The following is a 12239-nucleotide window of genomic DNA, read 5'->3' on the forward strand; positions in this document are numbered from 1 at the left end:
ACGTAGTTTGGTGCTTTCTGGTATTGTATTTAAAGAAATAAAAGTCTCGGTCATCCTTGAACGATCTTTGTGCAGTGCAGGACTAAAGTTTACGGAACACGCTCCGGCGCATTCCTTCCTCAGAATGACACGATAGCAGCGAATGGGACTGTACGGACTTACAGACATGTGCGTAGGCAACCCAGTCACCTGTTTGCAAGTGCGTACGGCAGCATGCCCTGCTAGCGTGTCACTCTGAGGAAGGAATGCGCCGGAGCGTATTCCGTAAAGTTTTGTCCACTGTACATTTAGGGGAAGGCATGCTCCCCGAAACACAGATATGCACTTGTGGGAGAGATTGAGTATTGATAATGGCGGGCTCTATGATACGCGTGGGTCTCTGTAGAACTGTTACGTTGTCGCGTCTCGCAGGTTCAAGCTACTTGCACAAGTGGTGGTGGTGCTGGTGAAAATGCTCGCCGTTGTCAGCCTCACATAGGTGGGCAACGTCACGATTGACGTCCTGGATGGTCCAGGACGCATATTCCCTGGAGTTCCCTTGGAAGTCGGCCCAGGACGCTTATTCCTGGGAATATGCGTCCTGGGCCGACTTCCAAGGGAACTGTGCCGACGTATGTCTGAAATCGTCTGAGGAAAACCCAGGAAAAACCCCGGACAGCACAGCCGGCACCGCGATTCGAACCCGGGTACCTCCCAGTCTCGACGTGACATGGCCACCTAACCACTGAGCCACGCGAGCTGGTGCTTGCACAAGCTTATTCACCCACCCCATAGAATGCTATGGAGCGAAGAGCAAGGCGAAGAGCGGACGCACTGATCAAACTTCTTCGCTGTCACCCGCGTGTACATTTCCTCCTCCTACACAACAACAACTGGTTCTAGTATCGACCATCACAGTAAAAGTGGTGGCTGTGCGAGGTATGTCGGTAGATGAAGTATCGTTTTACGCGGGTTTTACTGCAGGTATAGACCTTGTTGCGTTACTCTCAATCCACCAGTCACCGTGCGCTTCTTAGCTACGGAACAGGGGTGGACAGCCAAAATCAATCTTCCCATTGGGATAAATACTGGTGGGGAGAAAATGAACGCGCACGAAGTGAACACGAAGGGACACGAAAAATAACGAAAGAAACACACGGGAAAATGGAAGAACTCGGCAAAAGAACTCGGCGTTTTTGTGTATAGGCAGTAGCGTAGCCAGAAAAATATTTCCTGAGGGGTTCTACGGGAAATTTCCATTGGGGAGAGGATTTCAGCCCTGTTTGTCTCTTTCCCAATGTACTACAAATGATACAATTCCGTTGAGGCGGGTTTTAAAGCACGAAATCCCGTTTGGCTACGCCACTGGGTGTAGACATGGTAGTATGTGGCAAAAGTTTCTTTATGATTGAGTATGCAGTTGATTCGTACCAACAAGTGCTCTGAAATGAACCACTTTTGCCACATTAAATGAAGTAAGTCTTTATGCTCTTCTAAATTTACGTACCTTACGTATCCAGTCTCGCAAGCACAGCCATGGTGGCACGGTTTCTTGCATTCCGCTATGTCTGGTGGTGGTTTACCGCAAACAGGGTCGCACACACACTGGCTTTCCTCTTCATACTTTTTACAATGGGACGACATGTCGTGCTCCGTTGACTTATGCACGCAGGCTGCGAGAAGAAACAAGAATAACACTAACTGTACCTCGCACGTTGTTTCGAACGATGTTTCGAGTGACTTTGCCCATGTGATTCGCGCGTTTTATTATATCGTAAAGTGTGCCTCGGCCCCGGTGTCTATGAGGAATTGGCGTCGGGAGACCTTGTCGAAAACGTTGAGTAGGCGGATGGTAAGTGCTGGAGGGGATCCGCACGCCGCCAATGTCGGCCCCCAGGTCGTTTTGCATACCCTGTACAAGGTAATCGGCATTTACTGGCTCTTGCGCCATATTGTGCCAGTGAAATCAACAACAATCTGTCGGATTCTCGTTGGAGTTTTGTGGAAATCGTCGACAGCGCTGGGCTGTGTTGGACGCGACGATTTCATCCTGGCTTCCATGCAGATCAGAAGCGAGACAACCCTAACAACACCGAATATCCACTGGATGTACGATTAATGTCCTAACGTCCGTGGCCGGATTCGTCTGTCTGATGAATATCCCTCTGATATCCAACGTGAATAAAGAAAATAAAGCGTCGAGATGATATCCTCAGGATAACCAGAAACGGACATACGTGATCATCTACCCCAACAACACCGAATATCCTCTGGACGTACGAATAATGTCCTAACGGATTCGCACGTCCAATGGATACCTGAGTGATATCCACCGGACGTACGAATCTGTTAGGACATTATTCGTACATCTAGAGGATATTCGGCGTTGTTAGGCTCCAACAACACATGACAGTCCTAAGGATATCCGATGTACGTGTATAGCTGGATGTTGGAATATCCGGAGATAACGAGTTTCGTCCGGTACTCAGACAGAACACCATCTCCCACGGACGTCTGAAATAGATCCCAATGGCCATATACGGAAATGGACGTCCACAGGACTTCCCTAGGATATTTATGGAGGAATAATCCGTAGCCGTATATCAGCAGGAGGTCCTGTCGTGGCTGTTTCACGGATTGTCCGAATCAGCTCCGTGATGGGATGCTGTATGGATCAAGTATTGCAAGAGAGAGAAACGCGGGGCGATGTAGCACTGCACAAAATCGACTTTCCATGGATCAACTCAATTTCCCAAACCAAATCAGTACGAAAAACAGGCGTTGTCTCCATGATGACTTAATACGCCAAGCAATTCCTCATTTTAATGTTGTTTGTGCACGCAATCAAATTAAGCTTAGACATCTCACCCTTCATTTCGACTCACAATCGAAAAGGGCTCTCGAATGTGCAGAAGCTTGCGCAGACACCAACGTATTATGCCTGTTTTCTGTTTGGAAGTGAATGCCACTTCATTTCCAAAGCTTTTTGGCTGAGTGGCTTTTTGTTTTCTTTTTTGAAACGCCGCGCTCATTTTCCGTCGTGGGAAACAAAGCGAAGCAATAGAAAATACAACGACCGGCGACGGTGGCAGGTGTTAAAAAAATGGCAGACAAACGCTAATTATTCTGAACAAAGGAAAACACTATCGCAGGGGGGACAGATTGGTGCGACAGCTATTTCCCACCCCCAGATACACAGGAAATGGAAACGGGAGCGCATCTACTTGACCGTCGAAAAATGACAACCAGATCACGTAATTTCCAGGCGCTTTCCTCGCGCTATAACTGCCTCAATTTTTGTTCTGAAAACGGTAGCGTTACGAGTGACCCCAAGGGATCTGATGCTCTCATTGGGTCAATCTTCTATCGTTGACAATTGCAAAGTTAACTAACGAGAGTTAATTAATGCATCGTCACAGAGGCTTGCTGAGCCCTCTTAAGGTGGGCCTTTAGGCGTAGAGTACATTGCCGTTGGTTAAAACCGGGAAAAAGTGATTTTTCAATTTTTCAAAAAATTACTTCTATAGTTACGGTGTACACCCTGTATTTTTGGTCGGAGGTGTAATGCGACCGCACGCCGATGGTAGGCGACTTCAGATTTGTGATTGTGGGTCGGGATGTCCTGCGACTTCTAACTTGTCCACTCTTTAGAATGCGCGTTTTCCGCCTAAGAACTGAAAGAAAATGTACGAGAGTTGCAGCGGTCTCCAGTCACTTTTGAAAGTCTTCTGCTCACGCCGGTGCACTAGCTGGTGCTGCTGCTGGTGAAAGGGCTCGCCGTTGTCGCTCTGACAGAGGTGGGCAACGTCACGACTGACGGCCTGGAGGTATGTGCGTACTGGGCCGACTTCTAAAGGAACTGTGCCGACATATGTCTGAAAGTGTCTGAGGAAAACCCAGGAAAAACCACAGACAGCACAGCACTAGCGCGCTCAAAAGCAGAAGATTTCTGTATCCTATCACGGACTTTAGCGGAGGGCGATGTAGCCGTTCTTATTGTTGCCAACGCAGATCGCGGCATGCTCTGCAATCTTTATGAATTTAATTCGGTTATTTAATAACACTGACGTGCTTTGTCGTGTAAATTTGCAGAATTCAATTTTCAACAAAGGAAAATCGAATGGTACGCTTTATGAGAGGGGCAGGGGGTACGAAACCGTCCCTGTAAGGATCAAGGGAGGAGGGTTGGCCTTGACGCTCAGTATTGCATCGCAGGTGTGGTCACTGTGGTGTAAAGTTGGCTCCAGAATAAAAGCACGTCGCGTTCGGGCTGTTATATCGGATGTGTGGGAGGGTGTGTGGAAGGGCTTGCCGTTGAGCGTTGTATTTGGAGTCGGGGGCTCGGTGGCGCTTGGATGGCATCCGTAAGGGACAGGGATGAGGGTTGACCTTGGCGCTCGTGTTAATAGTTCTGCATCGCTTCAGAGCAGGTGTGGTGTGGAAATGGGCTCTAGCGCATGAAGAACCGACGCAATCGGGCTGTTATATAGGTTATGTAAATTAGAGAGCCTTCTGGCGCTCGTTTTTCTTTTTGTTACTGGAAAGACCGAAACGTGCCTGCTGAAGACTGGAAGCGAGCTAGGAGCTCTTTCTTCAGATTTTGATACGGCGCGGCCGCGGGCGAATTCGAACGATGTCGGCTACTTCAGTGATGTCCCGCTCGCAAAGAGCGGGGATGGTCAGATGGTACTTGGAAGACTCGGCACGGATGCCCTTGAGCACGAATTCGGACTCGGCTTGAGTGAACCACAAATGAGGGTTGTTCGGCCAAAAAGCAGGCGATCACTGCGACGCTGGACGAGCCATCAGGCAGGTGCGAGCCATCAGGGCCAGCGGCTGGGGGAGCGTCGGGTCCGTGTCATAAGTCGTCGGTGTGCACGTCTGCTGGCTGCGACATTGGGACGTACGGGTCACCACTTTGAGGAAGGGTCGATGCAACGACGTGGTCGACAGCACCAGTGGACCAGCTCAGAACGGACGAGATCACGGACGCGAGGCTCGTGCCCGCGGATAAGCTTTTGGCTTTGTCCTCTACAGCCTCCTTAACCTGACTTAGTCTCTGTCGCTCACCCTGCCCTCCTGGGGGACCTACTTTCTACTTTTCATTTTTGTACCTTCATAATAAAACTCTCATTGCTGGTTTGAGTCCCGTGTCGTCCACTCCGTTCCGTGTTCTTTCTGTGTTGTGTCCTTCCTCAGACTCAATGGAATGCTTGCTTGAAACAGCCCATCCTGTGGTGTTACCAGCTCCGGTGGCGCAGCGGTAACGCGTGCGCTTGGAGACTGGGAGGTCCGCGGTTCGAATCCGCGGGCCGGCTGTGCCGTCTGGGGTTTTTCCTGGGTTTCCCTCAGATGTGTAATAGGCGTATGCCGGCACAGTTCCCCTGAAGTCGGCCCATGGACGCAGCTATCCTCCCCCCGAGCAGATTCCGCTCGGTCTTCCACTTCACCCTTTCCTCTCCTCCTCTCCACCACCTTTCCCTTCCCGAGAAACATGCCACCTAATCAGGCAGGCAGACCTCTCGGGTTCCTCCCAACGACACTCCTCCTCTCCTCCCCTCCTCTCATCCTGTGCTGTTTTTCTTGCCAGCCATATAGCGTAGCGCTAATCCTTTCGCTACATTTTGAAAGCATTACTACGAGACAAATAAGGCGCTTTCGTATGAGAACCTTACGAGTTCACAATGCGAAACACACAAACTCTTCAACAAAAGTAACTTATAACTGTAACTAGTTACCGCTTTTCGTTAAAGTGACTGTCAAATGTAACCGTAACAAAGTTACTCAGGTATTGCAATAGTTTCCACGCATCAGTTTTAGAGTGAATCTAATCTTATGTGCGGAAAATCATTGTCATCATCTTACTGTTATTGTCAAGTCATATGTGATCAGATATGAAGACGGCATCCGACCAGTAATTATACTAAGGCGGAAAGAGCGAAGCCTTCGCTTCTCTTCTATGTCGTCTGATTTATGCTTTTACGTGTTTTTGAAAACCTCGCACTCACTTAACCTTGCAACCATACTTAAACTAATACCTCAATGTTTAGCCAATGAGTGTAATTTTGGTTTCTCGAAAACTCTCAAACGATCAAAATTTAGTTTAAAGAGTGGATCATTGCATCTAACCATTATATGTACTTATTGGAGGAGTGGTAGTATATAAGAATCCTCACTTACACATTACGAAGACAACGCACCAAATTGTATGGACGAAGGCGTTAGTTCCAGTGACCATGTTTATGTATTTCTTCGCACCGTCGACGCACTTTCACTTTACGTTTCTAGTTGCTTTCTAGATCGTATTCTGATGTGCGGCAACGTCAATGTGCGTGTGCCAGTTTTGTGTACTGGAACAGCTGCATGTGCCAAGGCTAATACTCGCGAATTTGACACACTTCAACCGAATGTGACCTATATCCGGTACTGAGGGAGTCAATTTAAACCGGCCGTTTGAACCTCTGAATATTTTGCGGATACTACTACTGTCCAGAGCTTGCTGTGGCTCACATTCTCCCGGGTCATGCTTGCTTCAGTTTGGGTCGCATGCCGCATGTCTCGCCATAGCATAGTGTCCCGCGCTCGTGAACAAAGGCGTAATTACCATTATACCTTTTTGAAGAGCAACAGGAATTCTTGAGAAGTTCGGTTTAAAGTAGCACAGAAGTCATTTTTAACACCCTGTTTTCTTGCTAGAAAGGAGGGGCTGGTTTGTCGAACTAGCTTGACCGCAGTCTTTCTTTCTTTCTATAATACTTTTCTTTCTATAAAACTGTTCAGCGGGCTAGTAAAATGTCCAATGAGAAATAATTCACCCCACTAAGTCATAATCATGGCAGAAATTGAATTTAAAGTACGTCGCAAATAGCGACCGTGCGCAACGCAGGTGGAGAGCAGTACCAGGCTGTGAAGTTGCGCTGCCGCTATACCGTGCGCAACGGGCTGTCTGGTTCAAAATATCGTCCGCTAGTCAGGTGTTCAGAGTTCTGAAGAAGCATTGCAGATACAGAAACTCCCGCCGGTCAATGAAATCATCCATTCCCACGGTCACCCTTTCAAAAGACCTGTCTCTGTGTACAAACAGATGACGTCAGGTCGTACAGCAGCGCTGCCAACATGGTAGACTGGCACTATTATATCAAAAAATCAATATGTCACAAGAAAGCCACGTTTAAATGTGGCTTCTCATATTGTAAGATTTTTTTGTAATTCATTAAATATTATTAGTTGTATGGCCTTGTTCTGCTTCATCCTACCTGGAGCCCTATCTTTTCCGTACCCCTTTCTAAAGGCTACCGGGCTCTTACACCTGCCTGAATGGCACGAATTTCTCTCGGAGTGCACGTCGTGTCTTCTCCACAAAGCAAGCGCGAACTAAGTCGTAATAACAAACCACATTTCGCACAGGATTACGACATTGGCTTTCAGACGATGCAACTCTTGTGGATGAAGCCTTCTTTTCTTTCCGCGCTGGACTGCGAACGCGAATGAAGACAAGAAAGCGAGTAAAAACGTGACCTCATTTGTGTGTACTGGTCAGGATGTTGTTTATTACTCAGGTAGATACTACAAGGTAGACATAACTACATTAAGACACTCACAATCGGATAAATCTAGAGAAACCACAAAATATGCACGACCACGCGGCCGTTCCTCATAGAAATATAACGGGTAGACCAATGGCGCAAGAACTCTCCTTCACCTAGCACCCTCAATTGTGCCTCTAAGTGCACCACGATATACTTGTGTAACGACCAGATAAGAGGTAACATCACACGTATGCTGCGACTCTGGGTGACGGCCCTGCACCTGTTGCGCCACAACACGAAGCGGGCAAAAGACGCCACTAACAACAAAAACCTATCGGAGACGTGCCCCTCCATGCGGCTCCTAAAGGCGAAAACCCGACAAACTAAGGACCGAAATGTCTTAGCAACGACGCACTCTACAAGAACGTGCAGGGTCGTTTCCAGAGAGCGGCAGTTGGGACACAAGGAGCTGCTGGTCACACCCCAACGTCCTAGACGGTCTTCTGTAGGGAGGACTCCCCACGCTGCTGTCCATAAAAATTCACGCATACCATCTCTGGAAGACAAACTGAACGAACATCTTGTTAAAGATGGACAATATGTCGTCTACTTTCAGTTTCGGTTCTGTGTTCACGCGCTTCTAGCGCATACCACTGCATGTCTCGTGTTCACATTCTCTTATCATTAAACCTCGGCGGCCTTTACCGTCAGCTTCGACTTGCCTGCTCTCTTGTTTCTGAACCCTGGGGTTACAGTGTAACAGGTTATGGGCCCAGGACGTCACGACGACTAGCACTGCACCAGCAAGGCAAGTACCCGTGGTTACGCCGTCAGCCAGTAAGACATTTGTCACTTGACGATCTGGAATGGCGTCCGCAGACGAATTTAAGATTCCCAAGCTGACGTCGGAGAACTACCATGCCTGGGCAATCAGGACCAAAGCTGCACTAGTGCAGAAGGGATGCTGGGAGGCTGTCGACCCAGGATACTCAGGCACTGACATGACGAACGACGAGAAGAAATCCAATAACAAAGCGCTTACCTTTCTTTTCTTGGTGGTGGAAGATAGTTATTTAGATGACATTGGAGCCTGTGCCAACGCAAAAGAAGCATGGGGCACCTTGCGTGAGATGCATACGAAATATGGACTCCTACACATTTTACAGTTGTTACGTGACTTCGTGAACGTTCGAATCAAGAAAGAACCCATGAAGGCGTATTTAAGTAGGCTCATGGATTTGCACAGGAAGCTCTCCAATGCAGGATACGGTTTTACGGACAAGGAAGTGGCACTTGCAATGCTCTTGGGTCTACCCGAAAGCTATGAACCCCTCATCTTGAAGCTCGAGCAGGACGAAGCCACCCTTACCACGAAGGAAGTGAAGGCCAGACTCCTTGTCGAGGAGAAGAGGAAGCTCCGGCGTACCGAGGAACAGTCAACAGACCCACACGGCGAGGAGACAGCCTCAAATTTTTCAGGGTCAAATTTTTTTGTCACCTTCATCGATGACTACATGCGGTATACAGTGGTATACCCAATGAAGAAAAAGGCGGAAGTACTAGAAAAATTTATTCTGTACAAGCGCATGGCCGAGAACTTCCATGGATCAACCATTAAGACACTTCGTAGCGACAATGGTGGGGAGTATGTCGGGAAGGATTTCGTCCGGTACCTGCAAAAGTACGGCATTCGACGAGAGCTAACAGTACCGGGTACTCCGCAACAGAACGGAGTAGCCGAAAGGATGAATAGGACTCTACTGGATATGACGAGGTGTTTACTGATAGAGTCTGGACTCACCAAAACGCTTTGGGGCGACGCTTTGGCAACAGCTTGGTACATAAGAAACAAATGTCCATCCAGTTCAATTGGCGGACAAGTGCCGGAAGCGCTATGGACCGGGAGAGAAGCTAACATCGATCATATGAGGGTATATGGCTGTAAGGCCTGGGCTGTTCGGAAGCAACATCGAAAGACAAAGCTGGACCCTAAGGCTGTGGAGTGCGTTTTCGTCGGGTACCCAGAGGGTGTAAAAGGTTATAAGCTCTGGGATGAGGAAAACGACAGGTTCTTCGTCAGTCGCGACGCAGTTTCTGACGAGAACAGCTTTCCGTACCGAAACGCCAACCCAGTCGACAAGCTGGAAACTACGCACGGAAGGGTTCCGGGAGAGCGTGACCAAGATATCGCATTGAGCTTTGACGACCTGGTCGAAGAAAACGAACCAGAGGGCACGCCAAAAGGGGGCGACGTGGATCCCCGGATGACTACCCCGAAGCAGTAAGTTCTGGACGTGAACAGCCAGTGCAGGATGTCACACCCCTACTCAGGCGTTCCGAGAGGTTAGCCTCCAAGCCAAGGCGGAACTACTCGTGTTGTGTCGTTAAAAGGACAGATTTTCCCCCCGACCCCAAGACTGTAGAAGAAGCGCTTTCAGCGCCAGACGGACACAAATGGCGAGAGGCAATACAGGAGGAGCTGACCAACTTGAAGACAAATGGCACTTGGGAGATGGCACTTGGTTGCTTGCGGGTATTCCCAGGTGGAAGGGATTGACTTCAAGGAGACTTTCTCGCCGGTGATAAAGCTGAAGTCACTTCGTATAGTACTGGCACTGGCTGTCGAGAGAAGCTGGCTGGTTCATCAAATCGACATCACAGCTGCTTATCTCAATGGGTCACTAGAAGAAACTATCTTCATGGAACAACCAGCTCTGTTCCATGAGGGAAGCAGGGATGACGTCTGCCTATTAAAGAAGAGCCTCTACGGTCTGCGCCAGTCCGGAAGACAATGGAACGTGAGGCTTGACGAATTTCTAAAGATCGATGGTTTGACGAGGTCGAAGGCAGACCCGTGCGTCTATTTCGACAACGAAAGAGGCATCATCGTTGGTGTCTACGTGGACGACATCCTTATTGCTGCGAAAAGTGAAGAGGACATAAACACGTTCAAGGGAAGCATAGGAGCTCAATTTGAGGTCAAGGATCTCGGGGAAGCGCACCATATTCTCTCTATGGGGATCCGACGTCATGCTGATGGGTGCTTGACTCTGGATCAGACTAGGTATGCCGAAGAGATTGTGGACCTCTTTGGAATGAGAGACTCAAGGGGAGCCTCCACACCGCTGGATCCAGGGATGAAGTTACAGAGAGCATCTCAAGAGGCCCATCCTTCAGAAGACTTGTCTCTCAGGTACCGTCAAGCAGTAGGTGGCTTGCTTTACCTTGCGGGAGGCACGAGACCGGATCTGGCTTTTTCTGCTTCCTACTTAAGTCAATTTAACGAACACCCTACAACAGAGCACTGGAATGGAGTAAAGCACGTCCTACGGCACGTCAAGCAGACAAAGAAGTATGCCTTGACGTACACGAAGACAGGGAAAGTCGTGCAGGCCTTCAGTGACTCAGATTGGGTGAGCAATAAGGTTGATAGGCGCTCTTTTAGTGGCTACACATTCATTTTTGCGGGCGCGGCGATCTCCTGGAGCAGCAGGAAGCAAAAATGAACTGCACTATCCACTGTGGATGCCGAGTATCTGGCGATGTGCGAAGCGGCCAAACAGGTGTTGTGGCTTGAACATTTTGCTCAGGAGCTCGGTGCACTTGAATTCATCCAGGAACCGCATCTACTACACGTTGACAATCAAGGCGCCATCGCAGTAGCGACCAATCAGGTAACGTCTGAGCGGAACAAACACATCGAGCTGCGGCATTTCTTTCTTCGGGAAAAGGTCGAAGAAGGGAAAATACAGTTGCAGTATGTCAGGACATCGGAGAATACAGCAGATATTCTGACGAAGGCTTTAAACGGGGAGAGGACTCGTAGACTATGCGACTCCCTGGGCCTTCGAAAAGGCGTGTAGACAACATCTCGAGGGGGAGTGTTAAAGATGGACAATATGTCGTCTACTTTCAGTTTCGGTTCTGTGTTCACGCGCTTCTAGCGCATACCACTGCATGTCTCGTGTTCACATTCTCTTATCATTAAACCTCGGCGGCCTTTACCGTCAGCTTCGACTTGCCTGCTCTCTTGTTGCTGAACCCTGGGGTTACAGTGTAACACATATCTCCTAGTCAAACCCAACTGGGAAAAATTATTACTACGTTCTTCAACAACGTTGAGTTCGCGACACAGCAGTGGTCTCGTTCGCGACATTTGGCGCTTGGTCCCTCAGTCGTTTAAACAGATCTACCACAACGTGGTAGAAACGCGAAGGAGAGAGGTGGGATACATATTACCGAGACCCCTAGGTACAAGGGTCCTCCGAAAGTGTCCCAACCAGAACAAAGCTAACAGTCATGCAGGGTGCTGGACGTCATCGAAAGTTTTCAGGACAACACGCAAGGCAAGTAAGTTACAGAAAGTAGAAACGTGTGGTAGACTCCAATCACCTTCGGAGCGGTGCTGCTGTAAAATAGGACGCCTAACCAAAGCGGATCTTCCACTACAGAAGAAGGCGGCACCACACGAGGTGGCAAGGCCACGCGGGCAATATACCATAACTTACTGCGCAAGACATTCTTGATGAGGATAGGCGCGCTCACAAAGGGGTAAATCAAACCTCCCCGCAACCGAAGTCTTCGAAGTCACCAAGCCCAGTCACATCCCAGTTTTCGAGGGTAACACCGTTAGGGTTAAAAGTAACACCAATAATTCTCAGGCAGGAAGAGTACGCCAGACCTCCACACAAATCATCATCAAAGCCTGAAACAGACATAGCCTTACTCTTG

General features: G+C 48.8%; 1 protein-coding gene across 1 annotated transcript in view; it reads right to left on the reverse strand.

Annotated features, from left to right (window-relative positions):
• Positions 1 to 1491: 1491 nt before the first annotated feature.
• Positions 1492 to 12239, reverse strand: part of LOC135395785 (uncharacterized) — a 34125-nt gene continuing 23377 nt past the window's right edge. The window contains exon 14 of the mRNA XM_064626878.1: positions 1492 to 1652. Coding sequence (XP_064482948.1) covers positions 1542 to 1652 — 111 coding nt within the window. The 3' untranslated portion in view covers positions 1492 to 1541. The remainder of the gene's footprint in view (positions 1653 to 12239) is intronic.

This window comes from Ornithodoros turicata, chromosome 5 (genome assembly GCF_037126465.1).
Source record: "Ornithodoros turicata isolate Travis chromosome 5, ASM3712646v1, whole genome shotgun sequence".
Taxonomy (NCBI): domain Eukaryota; kingdom Metazoa; phylum Arthropoda; class Arachnida; order Ixodida; family Argasidae; genus Ornithodoros; species Ornithodoros turicata.